The sequence below is a fragment of the Aquarana catesbeiana genome, linkage group LG06, assembly GCF_042186555.1.
Source record: "Aquarana catesbeiana isolate 2022-GZ linkage group LG06, ASM4218655v1, whole genome shotgun sequence".
Classification (NCBI taxonomy): Eukaryota; Metazoa; Chordata; class Amphibia; order Anura; family Ranidae; genus Aquarana; species Aquarana catesbeiana.
Genome location: NC_133329.1, coordinates 72,717,181 through 72,738,762, shown reverse-complemented (window position 1 = coordinate 72,738,762; position 21,582 = coordinate 72,717,181). Strand labels below are relative to the sequence as shown.

General features: G+C 40.6%; 1 protein-coding gene across 1 annotated transcript in view; it reads right to left on the bottom strand.

Annotated features, from left to right (window-relative positions):
- Positions 1-21,582, bottom strand: part of LOC141147985 (uncharacterized) — a 691,676-nt gene that overhangs the window by 235,769 nt on the left and 434,325 nt on the right. The window contains exon 16 of the mRNA XM_073635140.1: positions 11,066-11,413. Coding sequence (XP_073491241.1) covers positions 11,066-11,413 — 348 coding nt within the window. The remainder of the gene's footprint in view (positions 1-11,065; positions 11,414-21,582) is intronic.

Below are 21,582 nucleotides of genomic sequence, written 5' to 3'. Positions count from 1 at the left end.
TGCTGGGACTGTGACGTTTTAGGGGGCGTGGTCACCGGGTGATGTTGACCACACTCCCTAAAACGTCACAGTCCCAGCATGCCCAACGACTGTGACGGCATAAGGGGGCGGGGTCACCGCCTATATAAGTCAGAGCGGAGCGCTCAGAGAGCATTCCAGCCGGAGAGAGCGTCGTGTCAACATCGGAAGAAGAGAAGAGGGAATAAGGCAGCAGACCGGGCTCCTCCGCTAGCAAAAGAGCGGCAAAAGAGCAGAAGATAGCGGAGGAGCCTGGCAGAAGACCCAGAGAAGAACCGGAGAGACCCCCAAAGTCAGAAGAAGATCCCCGAAGTCGGAAGAGGACCCCCGGAGCTGTCTAATAAATTACTTTAAAAACCTGTGTAGTGTTTTTTTTTTATTGACACTTCTTCCCCCAGGTGAATGGGTAGGGGTACCATGTACCTCATACTCATTCACATAGGGTGGGGGGCTGGGATCTGGGGGCTCCCTTATTAAAGGGGGCTCCCGGATTCCGATAAGCCCCCCGCCCGCAGACCCTGACAACCAACGGCCAGGGTTGTCGGGAAGAGACCCTTGTCCTCATCGAGATGGGGACAAGGTGCTTTGGGGGTGGGGGGGCCATAGGACCCCCCCTCCCCCAAAGCACCCACCCCCCCATGTTGAGGGCATGCAGCCTGGTACAGCTCAGGAGAGGGGCGCTCGCCCGTCCCCACCCCCTTTCCTGACTGACCAGGCTGCGTGCTCGGATAAGGGTCTGGTATGGATTTTGGGGGGGACCCCACGCCGTTTTTTCGGCGTAGGGGGTTCCCCTTAACATCCATACCAGACCTAAGGGCCTGGTATGCCCTTGAAGGGGGAACCCACGCCGGTTTTGTATTTAAAATTTGGCGTGGAGTTCCCCCTCAAAATTCATACCAAACAGTGCGAGTCGGTACCCTGTCGGGTTGCCATGGAAGTGGCAAACCGCAGATAACCGCAACCGCAGCTAATCGCACTGTGCAAATGCAGCTGATCGCAGTGCCTGGAGTCTTGAATTTCACAGGAAAAAAAACATGCTTTTAACTGCGGCAGAATAGCCGTCCGTGTGAAAGGCACCTAAAGGTCAGATTTGTGGAGTGCACAACTAATAGTTGTTCTGTGGACAGATTCTCCCACCTGAGCTGTGGATCTCTGCAGCTCCTCCAGAGTTACCATGGGCCTCTTTGCTGCTTCTCTGATTAATGCTCTCCTTGCCTGGCCTGTCAGTTTAGGTGGATGGCCATGTCTTGGTAGGTTTGCAGTTGTGCCATACTCTTTCCATTTTCGGATGATGGATTGAGCAGTGCTCCGTGAGATGTTCAAAGCTTGGGATATTTTTTTATAACCTAACCCTGCTTTAAACTTTTCCACAACTTTATCTCTGAGCTGTCTGGTGTGTTCCTTGGCCTTTATGATGCTGTTTGTTCACTAAGGTTTGCCAACAAACCTCTAAGGTCTTCACAGAACAGCTGTATTTATACTGAGATTAAATTACACACAGGTGGACTCTATTTACTAATTAGGTGACTTCTGAAGGCAATTGGTTCCACTATATTTTAGTTAGGGGTATCAGAGTAAAGGGGGCTGAATACAAATGCACATCACACTTTTCAGAAATATATTTGTAAAGATTTTGAAAAGCATTTATAATTTTCCTTCCACTTCACAATTATGTGCCACTTTGTGTTGGTCTATCACATAAAATCCCAATAAAATACATTTACATTTTTGGTTGTAACATGGCAAAATGTGGGAAATTTCAAGGGGTATGAATACTTTTTTAAGGCCACTGTAGTTACATAGTTACGTAGGTCTAACTTGGAACAATGTATAAAAAATCAATACCTGGAAATAATGTTTACATTATATGAGAGATGCCCCAGTCCTTCTAAATCTGAAAGATAATAAGGGAACAGGTTTCCTGTGAAAGGTAGGAAAGAAGCATGGATTAAATGGTGCCCTAGCTGATCACATAGATAGTGATAGTATTTTAGTAAAAAGGAGAATTGGTTATTATTTGGTCCAATATTTGACCATCTAGACCAGTTAGGCTCCATTCACACTTGTGTGACATAAAAATCATGTGATTTCCATTGTGACTTTACCGTGCGACTTGATGCGACTTGATGTGACCTTGGATAAGTGTGACTTTGACGATTCTGATTGTTTTCTTTGTGCTCTACAAAGTTGTGCAGAATGGAAAAATGTGTTTTGTTTGGTTTCTTTATTTTCTAACACATTCTAATAAAATGACTTTTAAGGGGCCTAGTATGCATTGGGACCCCATGCTGTTTTTTATTTTCTAACACATTCTAATAAAATGACTTTTAAGGGGCCTAGTATGCATTGGGACCCCATGCTGTTTTTTACATTTATTTTTAATTGCCGGCATTCTTTTTTTTACATTTAGCTGTCAGTGGGGAAGTCATCAGTTTTAATGTGACTTTTAAGGGTTTACATTGAAGTGTGTTGCCCTCAAGTCGCATGAAAGTCAGACCAAAGTAGTTCAGGAATTACTTTACAGTCGCTGCGACTTTACGTCACCCTAATATGAATGGTACTCATTGGAAAACATGAGGTGCGACTTGTCATGTGACTTTGAGGTTCAAAGTCGCATGACATGTCGCACAAGTGTGAATGGGGTCTTAGGTAAACAATCTAATGTCCTGGGCACACAGGTGTTTTGTGTAATATCTTTAGGGTTCCATTCAAATTAAAGGAAAAAAGGATGACAGACAGACTCTGTTGGAGATGCAATAAGGAGAAAAAAAAAACTTAGCGCACACAGCCTCTCTAGACAGCTAACTAGATGTACACAGGCCCGAGTCTTATATTCAGCAAACAAGAAATATGAATGTTTCAAAGATTACTTGCGAAGGTTCAAATTGATCAAAGTCATGGCATAGCTGGTAGTTGTCAGTCACCTGCAATTGTATATGATCTGTAAAGTTGAAGATATTTCTGCAGTTTATCCAAGCAGCTTCTTCGGTCGACTAATGAGTGTCAGGAACATAGCCCAGCATTTCTATCCACATGAATAACCCAGGATTACATTTTATTATTATAACTTCATTTAATAAAAAAAAAAATGACACTTGCAACTGAAAGAGGCAATCCTTATAACAAAGACAGACTGTATTACATGAAAGTTGCTATGTAGTGAGAAGACTGAGACTTGATGTTCTGTAGACCAGCCTTTTTCAACCAAGGTGCCCAGGCAAGCTGGGGTGCCTTGAGTTTATCAGGGGTGCCTTCGCAAAAATGCCTAAAAATGTATCAAAAATTGTATACAAACCAGCAGGTGAATGAAGCCTGCCTTTTACTTACACAAGCCATGAGTTTTCATTGTGCACCATTATGACTTTCTAGACACTGGCATCCTATTAACTAGAGAGATGTTTATGAACACGATTGCCCCAATTATTGTCTAGCACCACATCCCAGAATCAAATAGTGGTAGGCAGGAAAATTGGGATTTTGAAGGTGCAAATGAGAAAGATATCAAATATAATATATAAAAAAATTATTTTATTTTGAGAAGCAAAATAAGAATTCATACATTTAAAAAGGGGAAAGGGTGGATACAGAAATGGCAAGTACAATTCATTTCAATAACAGTAACACAGCAATGCAAGATGGAACTCCCAACATGTTTCGCCCATATATCAGGCTTCCTCAGGGGATGCTGGTCACATGCAAGGTACAGTGCCTTCTATACCTCCTACAGAGGGGGGGATTTTGCAACTGCCGGGATGACTAGATGTTTCTGCTGCATCAAAGAACACATGCACTGAAGATTACCATAGATGGTAAAAAAAGACTAAAAAGGCAGATTCAGCAACTAGCTTGATGCCAGGGGCCACACACCACCAGATATTTGGGTCACTTAATAGAGGTATCTGAGTAGAGGAAAATCTTGTGCATAGGTTCCTCGAATCCCGCAGCCAAGTCATCTAAGCGGTTGCAAAATCCCCCCCCCCTTTGTAGGAGATATAGAAGGCACTGTACATTGCATGAAGACCAGCATCCCCTGAGGAAGCCCGATATATGGGAGAAACATGTTGGGAAGCCCATCTTGCATTGCTGTGTTACTGTTATTGAAATGAATTGTACTTGCCATTTCTGTATCCACCCCTTTTCCCCTTTTTAAATGTATGAATTCTTATTTTGCTTCTCAAAATAAATGAATTTTTTTATATATTATATTTGACATCCTATTAACTAGTGACATCCTCAGTTAGTAAGGAGGATATCTGTTGCCTCCACAGCATCCCTGTTTGACCTTCCTATGCCCCTCTGCCACAGCACCGGGGTGACATTATCTGATTGATGGAGAGAAATTGAGGGAAAAGAGAAACACTGAAACACTAGTCAGTACCAGTGTGCAAAAGTGTATTTGCTTTGGAAGAATAAATCACCTCTAATGTTGGGTGTCCTACGTCTGGATGTTGCTGCATTGTGTAAAGCTATTAGAATAGTTGTTTTACATTTTAGAATGGGGTGCCTCGAGACTGCCCATAATCTTAAATGGTGCCTAGAAATTGTCTATAATTTTAAAGGGTGCCTCAACTCAAAAAAAAGTTGAGAAAAACTACTGTAGACATTCCTGCCCGCAAGACATTCATTTTTTTTAAATCCAGTAATTTTTATTGAATTTTTTTTTTTTTTTATCCCATAATACACCTGGGAAATTTGAAAACACACTACATACATATTATCCAGATACAACCTTAGTACACATCACATTTAATAAACCATAAATGCCCCTAAAAAAAAAAAAAAAAATTAGTTGGATGGCATCGCCATCTAATGGCTTTAGCAAAGAATTCACAACTAGTGAGTTAATGTTCCGCCTATCACATACAGTATGCTCATGTACTCCTATTGCATGGAAATTTAATTTTTTGCCGGCATGAACACATTCTTAGGAACCATTTTATTTATTTACACGTTTTCAAGTTAAAACATTATAGACATTTCCCAACATAGAGCTTCAGAATAGTCAGTTAGACACTGCTTCCAAAGACATACAGACTAAAAAAAGGGGCTGCCACCATAAACAAACATGGGAAATGATGCAGGATGTATACTTCTAGTGGTAGAAACAACAACTTATCGGAGGAGCCCAAATGCAGGCCTCCTCGTAATCTCCCTGAGGAGAGGAAGCGCTGAACATAAAGGCAGAGGATAGGAAATGGAGTGTATGAAGTAAAAACACCAAAAAATAACATATATATTCTCTAGTCAAACAGTCACATGATAACCACTATGGGGTTAGGTCTTAGCTATAAGGACTTAGTCATTGTGTTAGTTATTTATTCAAGTCAGGGAAGATTAAGTCTATTCACAAGGCCCAAATTATTAAAATTTTGTTGTAATTATCAGCGCATTGATATCTCCTCTCTTCTTCATTCTTTATTTCTTACACCTTCAGTAGCCAATCTTTATCCGTAGGAACTCCCAAAGACTTCCAGTAGATCAAATGAGGCACTTGCCCACATTATAGAGGTGAGATATCAACAATTTTCATGAAATAGCATAGGAAGAAAGTCATAAGCTAACTGATGTTGAGTAATACTGGTAATCAGGTTACAGACTTCCCCCCCAGAAGGGTTTGATGAGGGGACATTCACACCAGAGATGTAGGAATTTTCCTTTCTACCCACAACCTCCCCAGCATGGCACAGAGATTGATGTCACTTCCAATTTTTCCAGCAGGGGAGAGCATCAGCATGTGAGGAACTACCTAGTGCGGTGGAAGTCTATTCAGACAGCGCTATCTGACCAGCGGTGTGTGCTATTCATTAGGCAAACCCCCGGCGAAAGTGACGTGAAGTGCGTGTCAGACCTAGCATCTATGCATTTCACGTTCCAGCACTCCCCTGCTGGAAAAATTGTAAGTGACATTTTTAACAATAAACAAACAATACTACACTATATCTGCCTTCCCTGGCTCTTTTTGGTTTCTTGCTTTGCAGATGTGGGTGATTGAAGCGGTGGATAGATACTAAGGATTTGATCTGGCTGTTCCCGGGCTCATTCGACCTAGTTCACCACACAAGTGAACGATCGTTTGGGAGGAGATTGTTGAATGGTTTCCAGGGATTGAGGAGCTACTTCATGCTTTATGGTCACTTGCTGGTCAGAGCCATCTGGTGAGTGCATTTTGTTGTCACTTTGGGTGAAAAATCACACATTTTATCTGGAACACGGATTTTATTTTTCACATGGTGTTTGGAGCAGAATCATCGGAAAAGATTTCTGGAGCTTGTTTGAACTTTTTATGACATATTTGTTTTGAGCAATTATAAACTATATATATATCTTTTTGAAACATTTGCGCATATGTATAAAGTGAAACAATTCGCTAATATACGTTTAAACAAGGTACAAACATATACATATTATTTGCATAGATCACTCTTTGCACTTTCAGCGATTGTATTGGGAGCGCCCTTTATCACATCATCATTCCTCATTAGTTTTTCACTAATTTCAGGTGCAGCAGCCCTTCTCTTTTTAGTTTCACTATTGGCGCCAGTATCCATTTATATATTATTCATTGCACAGAGATTGTTGGGTATTTTCATCAATTTGTCAAATTGCACAATTTATAAGAAGTCTCTTGGGTCTTAAGCTGGCCATACACCATACAATTTTCCTGTTCAATTTTCTTTAGATTTACCTTCAACTATGTAGTACAAGGGCCTGCCTGATTGCATCCAAATTGAAAGTGTTTAGGTTTGACCTCCTATTATATGGTTTTGGTAAATCTAAAGGAAAGTTGAACAGGAAAATTGAATAGTGTATGGCCAGCCTTAGAATTCACAGAAGAGGTATGGAGCTAATACAGTAATTGTATCTATACTACTGTCAGGCAGGCAACAACCTAATTTCTTCTCCCACTCTCTAATATAGTAAAGGATTCATAATCGTAGTTCATTCTACAATAGTTTATATAGTCCGGAAAGTAAGCATGCAGAATTGTGTCTATCAAGACACCTAACTTTGAATGTGGAGAGAGAATCTGGGGACCGTATTCTCTTACTGGAGTTGTTAATAAATTTCTTACTGGAACACATTTCCCTTTGCTTGAATAGCTTTTGTTAGAAATGTAATTTCTTTTAAGGATTTGGTTGCATTTCACACAGACATGGCATTAAGTATTCATTCATTATCCAGCAGATAAATGTAAATCACAAAGTGCAAAAAAAAAAAAAAACCCCTCCTAATGTTAGAAGAAATGTGGTTTTGGGCTGGAAAGTAACACATTTTGTCTCAACTATCCACATATTCTATTTCTGTTTCTTACCCAACTTCCCTCATTTCCAAAGATGAATTCTTTGCTAGAAATCTGATTGATTCAATCCAAAGCATTACAAATAAACTCACTGATCTTTTAATACCTACAGTATAATCATAACATTTACAATTATTATGTATTGTGTTATATGTTTACTTTATCATGACTCAGTTGTAGAATTTTAACATTCACTATTTATTTTTGTCATGTAATAATATGTTATATAATAATCATATGTAATAATGCTATATAAAATTTGGAAAACATAACAAAAGCAAAATGTTTTTATCATCTTGGTAGACTTCATCTTAAGCTTGAGTTATCAGTTGCAAAGTGCACTCTGAACTGATGGTACTGATTGGAACGTGCCAGCAGCTTACATATCTGTAGAGCTAAACCACAGTGGTGCAAATTACCTCCATTGATATCAGTGCATTTTACTACTACTACTATCCTTTGGTCTGTACCAGAGGTGTGCATTGAATGCTTACAGGTAGCTTATTGCTCAGTGTGTGCACTTTGCAAACATAGTTACATAGTTAGTAAGGTTGAATAAAGACATCAGTTCATCCAGTTCAACCTGAGTGAGCACCCACAATTGTCCCCATCCATGCACATTGCATCCCATCAAGATGCCCATCCACTATATTATTATTATTATTATTCTTTTTTATATATATGTCAGGTACCCATGTAGCGCCATCAATCTACACAGCGCTCCACGCACACCCACCCCCAAGGGGTCTGCAATTCAAGCTCCCCAACTCACACCCAATACACCAGGGCCAATTTTTGGACAGAAGCCAATAAACCTAACAGCATGTCTTTGGAGTGCGGGAGGAAACCCACGCAGGCACAGGGAGAACATGCAAACTCCAGGCAGGTAGTGTCGTGGTTGGGATTCGAACCAGCAACCCTATAGCTGTAAGGTGAGAGTGCTAACCACTACACCACTGTGCTGCCCAAACACATTCTAGAATACTGAGTATTGCCTAAATAGTAAAAAAAAAAAACATGTCCATCCTTGTTTTGTCAAACCTACGGCAATGTTTAGTGTCTTAAAATGTAGAACTCCAATGAGAGGTGTGACATCAATCCTGATATCCTCATAGACTGTTAAATGTGGTGCGAGGTCTGTGCTTTAAGATAACTGTAGTCCAGGGTATTATCTCATGGCTGGTACTTTCTCATAGAAGAATTGGAAGGAATAATTAGCATGAAATGTGGTTCTTCTTACACCCCAGTGCCAGTGCCTAGAGAACAATGAAAACAAATGATAAGAGAGCTGCTTAGTGTTAGCTGGATTCAGCAACCATAAGCTCTTTGCAAATAAATGTTGATATTAATGCAGATCTGTGGGTGGGGAGAATGTAAATAAAGATAATTATTACCCTCCTCTAACTTTCCCCTAAACAACACGTCTTCGTTTGTGATCATTTTATTCTTGTTCCGTTATTTTTGGACATACTAGTAGATGTACTGTAAATATAAGTCTTGGTCATCGGTGCCATCTGGGTGCTGTGCCCCAGGGAGGGATAGGTGCAGCACCCAGTCCTTCTTCCTGCAGCCTGCTACAGTCTTTGGCTGCTGCTGGATAAGGCTAAACATTGTACCATGTAGTTCCCACATTTAGGACACTATACATTCAGGAATGACCACGCAGATCTTCTGTGTTCCAGGCCTTTCATCCCTGAACTCATAGGGCCCTTAATGCGGGTACAACTTGGTACAGTGTTCAGCCCTATCCAGCTGCAGCCTGCCAAAGACTTTACCAGCAGGGCTGAACCTGTCCCTCTGGGCACACTAAAATATCAGGGGACATGCACAGCAGCTAGACAGCCTCATTTACAGGGGGCCAAAGGAGGATGTATTTATTATTATTATACTTTTTTTTTTAGATAACAAAGCACAAATACATATGTTACAGTTCACATCTCAAGCATATAATCTTGTCATATAACACAAGCACAAATAACCCTGCTAGAGGTATAGTCAAACAGTTCTCACATCATCCAACACCATTTCAACCTAGAAAATGCAGGTACTATTGCTTTGCAGCCTGGATCTTCCCCTGCCCTCCCCACATTCAGAGTCACCTGCGATGGGTGCCTCACAATTTACACCCTCCCACCCTGTGCCTCACTCACTTCCCTGTCCTTTACCTCAACATCCAGTCCATTACTAGATCGACCGGAGAAAGGCCGGGGGTATCCAAGGAGCTTAGAGTCTGTCAAACTTTCTGGCTCTACCTCTATGCTGAAAGACATACTTCTCCATCCTAATGGTTTCCCCTATTTGAGCAATCCACTCCTTCAGCCCTGGAGGCTCAGCCGACTTCCAGTGTCGGAGGATCAGATTGCGAGCTTGGAACAGGACCCTGGCCGCGGCCTTTCTAGCATTATCCTCCATGGAAATATTATTATTATACTTTATTATACATGATTTATATATATATTTACCAGAGTATATAATGTTTTAAAATAATTTCTTAAAGCCAAACTTAAGCCAGCAACCCCCCCCCCCAAATCTTCTCTATTTTGGGGCTGCAAAGTGGGAGGGTCATTTTTATCCACTTTACTGTCAGGGGATGTGGACCTTACCATTGGCTGACTATTGGGGGGCTCCTGACAAGTCCTGAAGACTCCGGCGGTGTTATATTGGTTTTGTGGCAAGGGGCAGTGACAAGTCTGGTCAGCAGCAGGCCCAGGCTACAACACTGGATCACTAGCAGAACAGGTGCTGAGGAGGGTCACGTGACAGGAAGCTCATTTAATCACTTGCCAAAAGGCATATGTATTAAAATGTCCCTCTGACAGAAGCCGGTAACTGGCCTTTTTTTTCTCTCACGCTGACAGCCTGAGGGGAAAAAAGTACAGATTACCGATCTTCTGTTTACATCACGTGTCATTGGCTGACAGCTGATCAGGTGGTAAGGGGCCGGGATCTATGTCTCATAGACTCGGTGATCACAGAGCGGGCCGCGTGTGATCACCGACAGGCAGCGCATGCACGGGAGGACATCCATGGACGCCCACCTGGCATTTGCAATTAAGGCCCGCGCTGTAGTCATCTTTTGGCTATAGCGCAGGGGGCATGTAGTTAAATTAAAAAAGTAAACATTTGTTGAAACCAAATAAATACCAAAAAAAAGGAATTGTAAAGGCACCCTTGTCCCCCTGCACATACAAGCATTTGCAGACATGCATGTAGGTCCGGTGCAGTGATTGCACCACACATGTGATGTATTTCCGTTAACGTCAGAGTGAGAGCAATAATTCTAGGGCATAATTCATGACTTTCTCTAAACTGGTAACATGCAGAGGCTTTTACAGTGTCAACTATGGACAATTTTAGGAACTGTAGTTTCTCACCATTTCACGGAAGTGCACAGTTTTTTCTTGGCATGGTTGGGATCTATTTACTCAATGCAACCCCATCTTTTACCTAAAAATTGGGTATTATATTGTGTTTGTGGGCACTAAAATTAATCTAAGTATATTTTGTTTCCTGAAACGTTGAATTAGATTAAAACCTGCGCAAATATGTTGTGACATAAAAAATTGCAACAACCATCATTTTCTTCTCCAGGGCCTCTGCTTTCAGAAAATATATAATGTTTGGGCGTTCTAAGTATTTTTCTAGCAGAAAATGCAGATTTCAGCATGTGTGCAAAAAAAATAAAAACTGCCCTGGTAGGCAAGCAGTGAACCTAATAGTTGTGGGTTATCAGTGTGGAGAACTTACCCATAATTTGTAGGGGTCCTATTCTTCTCTGTATGTCCTGCTCCAGACTGGGGTGTAGCACTCTGCAGATGAACTCTGACCTCTGATCTTCTTGCCATGAGGGGGTGAAGAGCAGACTGGCTGTACAGCTGTATGTGTTATCTGACTGTCTCTGGTGTCCACTGATTTCACTCTTGTATTTATTGTTATCAACAGCAACAAATGTGTCTGTCCTCATCTTCTTCTTATACCATTCCACAGTCAGATCCTCAGGGAAATATCCAGAGATTTTCACTTGTATTTTGAACTTTGTTTGGAGTTTTATGTTGGACAAATTTATATCTCCAATCTGTGGACGCCAAGGAAGATCTGGAAGGTAATCACAATTATTAGTCCAATAACACAAACATTATAACAGAAACAAAGACATGTTATTATGTACATCTCAAGTAATGTATACTATCAGAGAAATTATCTGATTGTCCGGTAGGTGCTTCTCCTATTAACCTCTCAGAATGAGAAATTAAATGCTGCTTATATCTGTAAGAAGGTGGGTGAGGGGGGGGGGGGGGGGGGGCTTATCCCAATCCCTTTTTAGGTTAGATAATTTTGCTATGTCTCAGATTTCACTATATGCAAAAGACACACCCTTCCTGAAACTCAATTTGCATCTTGAATATGGCAACTTGCTGACTTGAATAGATTCACAGGCAGTTTAACTCATGGGGAAAGCTCAGAAGTAAAATCCAGTCTTTGTTTATTGCAGCTGGGCACATACAGATGATGTTAATTGAGCTAATTTTGAAGGTCAAAAGCAAATGTTCACCGTTTAAAAAAAAAAAGACGTGTTCTTAAAATTTTCTTTATTCTATATGGGTGAGAACTGTACTACTCTAGACCAGAGGTGGCTCTAGGCTCTGAGAGGCCTTAGGCAAAACTTAGACATGATGCCCCACTCACTCCCATAATGGGAAAAATACTAAAAATGAACTGGGGTATGGGTAAGGCAATCATTGGGGGTTCAGGAGTGGGGCTAACAATTTAGGTGTGCTGTAACCTGTAGTTTTCAGATCTACAGCTCACAGAACATTGCCATGATCAGCGAGCTGTGATATAAAAACATTTTAAAAAATAGCATTAAAAGGGTTGTAAACCCTTGTTTAAAAAGAAAAAAAATTAACAAACATATACTTACCTCCACTGTGCAGTTAATTTTGAACAGAGTGGCCCCAAACATCCTCTTCTGGGGTCCCGCAACGGCGCTCGCAGCTCCTCCCTGCATCGGGAAACCACCTAGGAGAAGCGCTCTCCCTGGGGGTTACCTTGCGGGGGCGCTCCCGTGTCCAGCATTTGCATCCATAGACACAGAATGCCGGACTCAGCCCCATCATTAGATTTGATTTGATTGACAGCAGTGGGAGCCAATGGCTGCGCTGCTATCAGTCTAACCAGTCAAGAGCCGAGAACCCTGGCCAGAGAAGTAGAGCGCGTCTCCGGCGTGGAGACGAACGGGCTCAGGTGAGTAAAATGGGGGGGCTGCTGAGTGACAGAATTTTTTTCATTCTAATGAATAGAATGCATTAAGGTGAAAAAACATGAGGGTTTACAACCCCTTTAAATAATAGAAACAAATCTTGGAACTTACCTATTTTATGTAAAACTTGTGCTGTTTTTTTCCACAGATGCTCAGTTCTGGGTTTTACTTGAGATAAGCTGTGTACAGGGGACAGCAGGGCAGAGCACAGGAGGTCAGGAGACAATAGGGGGGGGGGCAGCAGGGCACATTATAGGGCACAATAGGGCACAATACACAGGGAACAGCAGGGCACATAATTGGGCACACAGCAGAACGTGGGGCATACACTAGAACATTGGGCACATCATGGGGCACACAGCAGAAAATGGGGCACATCATGGGGCGTGTCTCTTTTCCGTGTCTCCTGCTGTCCCTATCTGCTTTCGGGCAGATGGGGACACCTACACATCGGCACCATGCTCAGGCTCCGGAGGCGTGGCGTCTGCGACTTTGCGGACGTCAGCGCAGCTGGACGCACTATATCATCTGATGGTTGGGGGATGTGTCCGCATTTGCGTACCTCCCTATGACAGTGGGCGCCTCCTGTGCTCACATGTCAGCCATCCACACATGGTGTTGGGGGCGGAGCCTCCTGGGCTCTTCCGGGGTTAAAGCGGGAGTCCCGCGGAAAATTTTTTTTTAGATGTCAGCAGCTGCAAATACTGCAGCTGCTGACTTTTAAAATAAGATCACTCACCTGTCCCGGGGTCCAGCGATGTCGGCACCCGAGACCGCACCGTCCCTCGATCCTCGGGTGCTGCCGCATTGCCTCATTGCGGCTTCACTTCCCGATTCCCTACTGCGCATGCGCGAGTCGCGTTGCGCTTTCTCAATGGTCCCCGCTATCTCCTGGGACCTGTGTCTTTCCCAGGAGACAGCGGGGGAGTGCGGGAGGGGGCGTGACTCCCATGGGAGTCTATTCCCAGAAGTGGGTGCAGATACCTGTCTTAGACAGGTCCCCCTCCCCCCTGAAAGGTACCAACTGTGACACCAGAGGTGGGGAGGAATCCGATGAGCGGAAGTTTCACTTTTGGGTGGAACTCCGCTTTAAATTGGAGGTCAGGCATGGCTTGCATTTCAATTTCACTCTTCATTGAGGACACACAGCTGTGGAGGTTGCCTGCTGTGTCTCAGTATTCAAGATATTCACCACACTCAGGTATTTACCATTTTCACCTTTTTATACTTGTTACATTTAGACATACGTGCATACCTCATACATAGCTTTATTAATTTATTTATTCATTTTTATTTATTTTTTATTTATTTATTTTTTGAGCACTTATTTTTATTTATTTTTGATTTTTGATGTCACACATCTCACTACACTATCAAAATCCACCTCTCTTTCCTCTCCGTCTTTTTCATCTTGTCACTTGTTAGTATCCCTCTGCTATCCTATGTTTTCCACCATCTCCATGTCCTTACCATCCTTGGCCTAGGCCTTTTACTTATATATACATATCTGTATGCCAATACTCATTGATTTTACTTTACTACTTTAGATGCCTGACAAACATACTCATGTTTATAGCCTATACTCTTTATGGACTAACGAGGTTTCTAGGGATACCTCACTACCCCACTATTACACAATCACAGTCCACCTCTTCCACTTCTTTTTCTTTTCTATCTTTTCACCTGTTAGTATCCCTCTGTTATCCTATGTTTCTTACCATCTCCATGTTCCCTATCATCTTTGGGTCCAGGCCTCTCATTTCATGCATATATATCTGTAGCGGGTACTTATTTGCTTAATAATATTATGTTAGGTTATATCTTATCATCTGGCGCCATCTAGCGGCCAAAATATGCTGGATCTTTGTTTTATTTCTATTATGATTATTCAAGTTGACCTGGAAGTTTTTGTTTGTTTATATCTGGACATTAACTTAACCCACCCACAATGCTCAGTGACTCCCATGAACCTCAGGGAAGAGAACTGCATTGTGGGAAGATTATAAAAGGGCTGGGAGTGGCCATTTTAGTTCTCTTGGACACGCATGGCCAGCCTGGGAGGATCTGTGTGAGGTCTCCAGCACAACACGGCCTACCTCCACGGAACAGCGATCCGAGCAGCGGCATTGTGACATCACACAGAGTTGAACTGACGACAGGTCAAGACTGGGAAGGAGCCAGAGGAGCTTGTTGTAGTCATCTGGGAGTTCTGGAACGTCTTGAGGACAGGAGCGGAGCATCGCAGCATTGCCGGCCGGCCGGAGGAAGAACCTTGCACACCAGAGCGGAGTCTCCTGACAACAGTGTCCTGTTTGGGTGAGAGGGCTGAGGCCCACAAGTTTCTTGACGCACTTTCATACATCAGTTTACACAAGACAGAGTTGTTGGGACCTGTAGTCACACAAGCAAAGTCAAGAGGATTCAACACTAAGACCCCTTTCACACTGGGGCAGTTTGCAGGCGTTATTGCGCTAAAAATAGCGCCTGCAAACCGACCCAAAACAGCCGTTGCTGTTTGTTCAGTGTGAAAGCCCTCGGGTGCGCTGACAGGAGAAGAAAAAATCTCCTGCCAGCCGCATCTTTGGAGCGGTGTATCCACCGCTCCTAAACTGCTCCTGCCCATTGAAATCAATGGGACAGCGCGGCTATACCGCGGCAATACCGCGGCTATAGCAGCGCTATACGAGCAGTTTTAACCCTTTTACGGCCGCCAGCGGGGAGTTAAAACTGCACCGCTAGTGGCCGAATACCGCAGTAAAGCAGCGCTATAAATAGCGCTGTTTTACCGCCGACGTCCCCTACCGCCCCAGTGTGAAAGCAGCCTTAGTCACTGCATCAAAGTTAGTTATAGCTCTGCTGCATCAGGACTTTGCTTTATATATCAGGTTACTTTATTAAGGAATCATTAACCCTTGGATTACAAAATTACCTTGTTGCTAGCAGAAGAAAAGAAGATAAAGAAGGACTGTTAAGTAACACATAAGGCCTTGGGTTATTTTACTATATCAGGGTGGTGTGATATTATATGTGGTAGCTCCCTAGTGTTGTATTATACTTGATCAAGTTAGCTGTTTGATTTAGTACAGCTTTAAGTGCGCAGGAAATATGACAGTGCTTAGAGTGAGATACAATCACTCTGACGGTATCCTATTTACTTTGTTATACCTCTCATATATTACTTCAGACATTATACACCTGTATTGTACCTTTGTAAAGTTTAGTTGTCTGTCAGACTATGTTGGTCTGACAGTACAACCATTGTAGTTTAACCCTTCTAATATAACTACAGTAAATACGGTTATTATTCAAGTACCACTGTGTGATTGCTGTTTTCCTTTTCCTTGTCAAAAGAAGTTTGAGTATACAATATTATAAAGATACATAAAGTAAGTTTACAAGGATCTATAAAGTAAGCTCATTGTTTTACAGTAGGGTTTATATAGGTAAATATCATGAAATTTCAAATATTAAACATTGGGTTCACGTAAACCTAAATTAAAGATATATATCATTTCCTTAGTTACTTTTGTAGGTATTTAAATGATTTATACCTACTATACATATTGTTTACAGGTAGAGTGTATATAGGTCAAATAAATTCTGATAATGAGCTTTAATCGTAAGGTGGAGAAAAGGAAAGAGAAAGAAGAAAAAGGGTAGAAAGGAAGAGGTATGGTCCACAAGGTTGTCCCGCTCGTCAGTTTATTATTCTTTTTAGTTCTCTTTGAAGCCTTAGATTGGGTGTCTCTGTAAGTCATTTAATCTGTTACCATGGCAACAGGACAGAGTCATTGAAATTTGACAGGAACTGTTGTTTTATTCAAGGATGCCAAAGTTTTTCAAATTTTGGAATTTGATTTTGATCGATGGCTACCATCTTAGCATGGGACATTGTATTATTCATTCTGTGAATTGTTTCTGCTAGTACCAATGTAGGAGATTTCCATGCCTTGGCCACTGTTTGTTTTGCAGCCATTATTAGTTGGATCATAAGTTTGAATTGAGAGAGTGTTAACCATTCCGGTTTTAGATTAAGTAATGTTATATATGGATCTGGTTGTATTTTTTTTTAAATATTTTAGATGCAATCACGAAGACTTCTTTCCAGAAGGTTTGGATTACTGGGCACGTCCACCATATGTGTAAATGTGTGCCTATTTCTGGGCATCCTCGAAAACAAAGAGCTGAGGTATTAGGTGAATATTTTGCCACTCTAGCGGGTACAAGGTACCAGCGAGTTAGGACTTTATAATTTGTCTCCAGTGCTAAGATGTTGGGTGAAGATGACTTAGATGTGAGCCATATGTTAGACCAGTCCGTGTCTTCTAAAGTTCGTCCCAGGTCCTCCTCCCACCTCTGAACGTAAGAGGGTCTATTAAGATTTACTACTCCATATAATTGAAGTGATGAAATTGTACCTTTAACAAATGGATCTTTTGTACAGATTGATTCAAAAATGGATAATTGGGATAATGGTGTATCCCCCTTTAGGAATGGTATATATAAATTTTTGATTTGGAGATATCTAAATATCTCAGAGTTTGGTAGATCATATTTTTCTCTAAGCGATGGGAATGAAAGGAATGATTTAGATGCTATGAAGTCATTTAGTGTCTGAATGCCTGATGTTGTCCAAGCTTTAAAAGAATTTGGGTAGATCCATGCCGGATAAAAGGCCGGATTTCTGATAAAAGAAAGGAGAGGATTGTGTGGAGATTGTAACTGATATTTGGTTTTTAGTTTATCCCAGAGAGATAAGAAGTGTTTAGTTATGGGATTATGAATTTTAAAGCGGTCTTTAGGATCAAGCCATAACAAGTTTGATATTAATAGAGGGTCATTTTCTGAAGCCTCTATAAATACCCATAATGGGATTTCCTGTTTTGCATGGTATTTGGACAGACTGGCCAAATGTGCTGCTCTGTAGTAGTTAGTAAAATTAGGGTATCCCAGGCCTCCTTTATTTTTGGGAAGATGTAGTGTGTGTATAGGTATACGTGGTTTAGAAGAGCCCCATATAAACGAAGTTGCTCTTTTTTGTACTATTCTCAAAAAATAGGAAGGAATTGGAATAGGGAGGACTCTGAATAGATAAAGCAATTTGGGTAGAATAGTCATTTTGATTGCATTAATCTTCCCTATCCAGGATAAAGGAAGTTGCGACCATTGTTTTATTAGATTTGTGATCTGTCTTAATACAGGAGGATAATTGGTTGAGAATAAGTCAGAATGAGATGCTGTTAAATGAATTCCAAGATATGGGATTGATTTTTCTGCCCATGTGAAAGGGAGTGCAGCCCTAGCCGGGATCAATTCCATGTTTGTGAGCGAAATATTAAGCACTAGGCATTTCTTAGGATTAATCATAAGGCCGGATAGGGCTGCAAATCCATCAAGAGCTGGTATTAAGTTAGGACCAGAGACCTGTGGTGATGATAGAAAAAGTAATATATCGTCTGCAAATATACATAATTTGTGTGTAATACCTCCTACTTCAATGCCAGTTATAGTTTGGTTTGTTCTGATGTATTGAATGGGTTCAAGTATAAGGGCAAATAATAAGGGAGATAATGGGCAACCCTGTCGGGTACCTCTTTCGATAATAAAGGCATCAGATTTGTATCCAGCATATTTTATATAGGCTTTGGGTTTATTATATAATGCTTTGATCCATGTTAAAAAGTGGGGTCCAAAACCCCATTTTTGTAATGAATATTGCATATATTGCCAGGATACTGTGTCAAATGCCCTCTTAATATCGAGAGATAGAAAACATAAAGGGATTTTCCGTTTTTTAGCAATATGTGCCAATAACACTGCCCTGCGTATATTATCGCCTGCCTGTCTATTTGGCATGAAGCCTACTTGATCTCTATGTATTAATTTTCCTATAATGCTATTGAGGCGTTTTGCTATTATTTTTGCTAATAATTTAATATCAAGGTTTAACAGAGAGGCCGATAATTCACACAGGAAGTATCATCAGAAAGGGGTTTTGGGATCATACAAACAATTGCCATTAGTGTTTCTTGCCGAAAAGAATGTCCTTCTAGAAGTTTGTTAAAAGTTTCAGTGAGAATGGGAGAGAGTATTTCTGAGAATGTTTTATAGTATAAAGCCGAGTAGCCATCTGGGCCTGGTCTTTTGTTAAGTTTTAGGTCTTTTATGGCTTTAGCAACTTCATCTATAGTTATAGGCTCATCCAAACTGCTTTTTTGATTCTGAGACAACTCAGGTAAGGTTATTTTTGAGAAGAAGGATTCAGCCTCTGTAGGATTAAATTCATTGTTTGTCTTGTATAAAGTTGCGAGATGTGAGTGAAATTTATGGACTATTTTAACTGGATTACAAGAATAAACATTTTTTGATAATTTCAAACGTATTGGTTTGAAAGATTTGTTAGTTGAATTTAATGCCCGAGCCAAATATGTACCTGGTTTGTTTGTATTCATGTAGAAATTGTGTTTGGAGCGTTTGAGGGATTTATCAACTGACTCAGTGAGAAATAGATCGTATTCCAATCTAGATTTTTCCAGATGAGATTTTGTACTCTGAGATGGATTATCTTGGAATGATATGTAGGCTGCATTAAAATTGAGTTCTAGTTTTTTTGCTAGATTTTTGCGTTCCCGTTTAAATAGTGCCATTTGTCTTTGTATTGTACCACGCAAGACAGGCTTATGAGCTTCCCACAGTGTTATTGGGGAAATGTCTGTTGTATTATTAATTGATATGTATTCCTTTAAAGCTTGTTCAATGGCCATCTGATGTAGTGGGTGTTTGAGCATTATGTCCGGTAAGTACCACGTTGGGTCATGCGCTTTTGGTATGGCTGAGGCTATAGTAGTGTATACTGCATTATGGTCAGACCACAGAATTGGAATTATATCTGATGCAATAATTTCTGGTATCATTCCTATTGTTAGAAAAATATGATCTATTCTGGTGAAGGTTTGATGAGGGTGCGAGAAATAAGTGACTTTCTTTTTCATTGGGTTACTTTCTCTCCACGAATCTACCAGATTGTATTTGGAAAGAAGTTGAGAAAAAGGTAATCTAGAGGTTATTTTGGATGGTGTAAAAGGTGAGTTATCTAGAAATAGGAAGAGGACCTGGTTCGAATCCCCGCACATTATCACTGTTCATATTTTGTGTGTATTAATCACTTGTAATATATGTGAGAGGAATGGTGTAGGTTGTTTGTTAGGAGCGTAGTAGGAAATCACCGTGATTGCTGTATCCATTATATAACCCATGAGTATCAGGTATCTACCTTCTGGGTCTTTAATTTCTGATAAGGTGAATGGTGTGGATCGGTGAAATGCAATTAGAGTTCCCCTTTGTTTGGTACAGGCAGAAGCCGTGAAAATTTGTTGATAAAAAGGAGAAATATATTTTGGAGTAGAATCTTTGGTGAAGTGTGTTTCTAGGAGGCATACTATGTGAGCCTTCTTGTTATGGAAAGTACGGAAGGCTTTGGTCCTTTTTTGAGGGACATTTATTCCCTGAACATTCAGGGAAAGTATATTCAGTGGTGCCATGGCAACAGATCAAATAGTTTTGACTTACTTTTTGTTATGCAGAGCTGACTGCGCAGATCAACCTATGTGGACTGAAGAGATGAAAAGATAGAAAAGAAACCAGTGAATTCTGGAGTAAAGAGTAAACAAAAAACATATGAGATTAGATGATACATTGTATAAATTATTTTTTGCAAGTAATCACAATTTACCCGTGAAAGAGAATAAATATCTCTCTCAGGGGAATAAGTGCCTTCGTCACACTCTCACATAATATGGTTGGGAGAATGAGGAGGGCTAATGGGGGTACACGGATCTTCCGCTTACAGGAGAGAAGTGCTATGTCAAAAGACATCAAAATGATGATTCATTAATTGGAGTGCAGAATATGGTTTTTGTTGAAATTATTTATTCCAGGGTGGTTGTATATGGTTAGTCTTGCCCTAGGCTAAATAATTCAGTTAGAAAGGTACTGTTAATAACTTTGGTATTGATGAAGATAGTTTGAATTATTTTGGGATTTTAACCCTTTTAGAGTAAACAATTACATATTTTATTCATATGTAACTGTTTAGATATGTTACCTCATAAAATTGAGGTTGTACTGCTTCAGATTAGAATAAACAAAAACATAGTTTTAGGAACTAGTTAGGTAATAATATATTTGTTTTAAGAAAAGAAAGAAAAAGCTTCCATTACTTCTGGATTATTGAACATATTTGTCCTAAAAAGTAATACATCTATTGTTATTACCTGATAATATATAACTGAACAAGAGTTTCCTTATTTCACTTATATATATTCTAAGGCTATATGAATCAGAAGTAATAAGAAATATAACTGGAATGTAACATGATCCCACACAGTGTGTGACTATCAGAATGCAGTTACATTCAGTTATAAATACAGGTTTTTTATAGAGAACCATCTCTTAGTATAATAAATGAAGAGATATCAGGAATTAGGATGTCAGTCCATTGAATCTTCTTGGTCCATGGATGATGTGGCATAACGGCCTCTTTTGTGAGAATGATGATTCCCATTTTGTTCTGAAATTTTCTGGGTGCTGCCTGAAGATGAAGATGACGCCATTCTTCTGCGTGTGGGAGAGTTGCTGCTTGTGGGTTCTGTCAGATTTAATTTTAAAAGGGTTTGTTGTAGTTCATCTGCTGATCTGCTTCTGCAAATTGTACCTTGGTAGTTAAATCTGACTGAAAAGGGGAAGCCCCATTGATACATAATGTTGTGGCGTTGCAGTTCCATTAGTTGGGGTTTCATGGATCGTCTTTTAGTAATAGTAAGTTGGGATAGGTCAGCAAAAATTTGATAATTGTGTCCTTGAAAATTAAGTTCCTTTTTTTCTCTTGCAGCAATTAGTATTTGTTCTTTCATTCTGTAATAATGAAATTTTGTGATTATATCACGTGGGGGTCCATCTTTCTTTTTGGCTGTGAGGGCTCTGTGTACTCTGTCCAGTTCTAAAC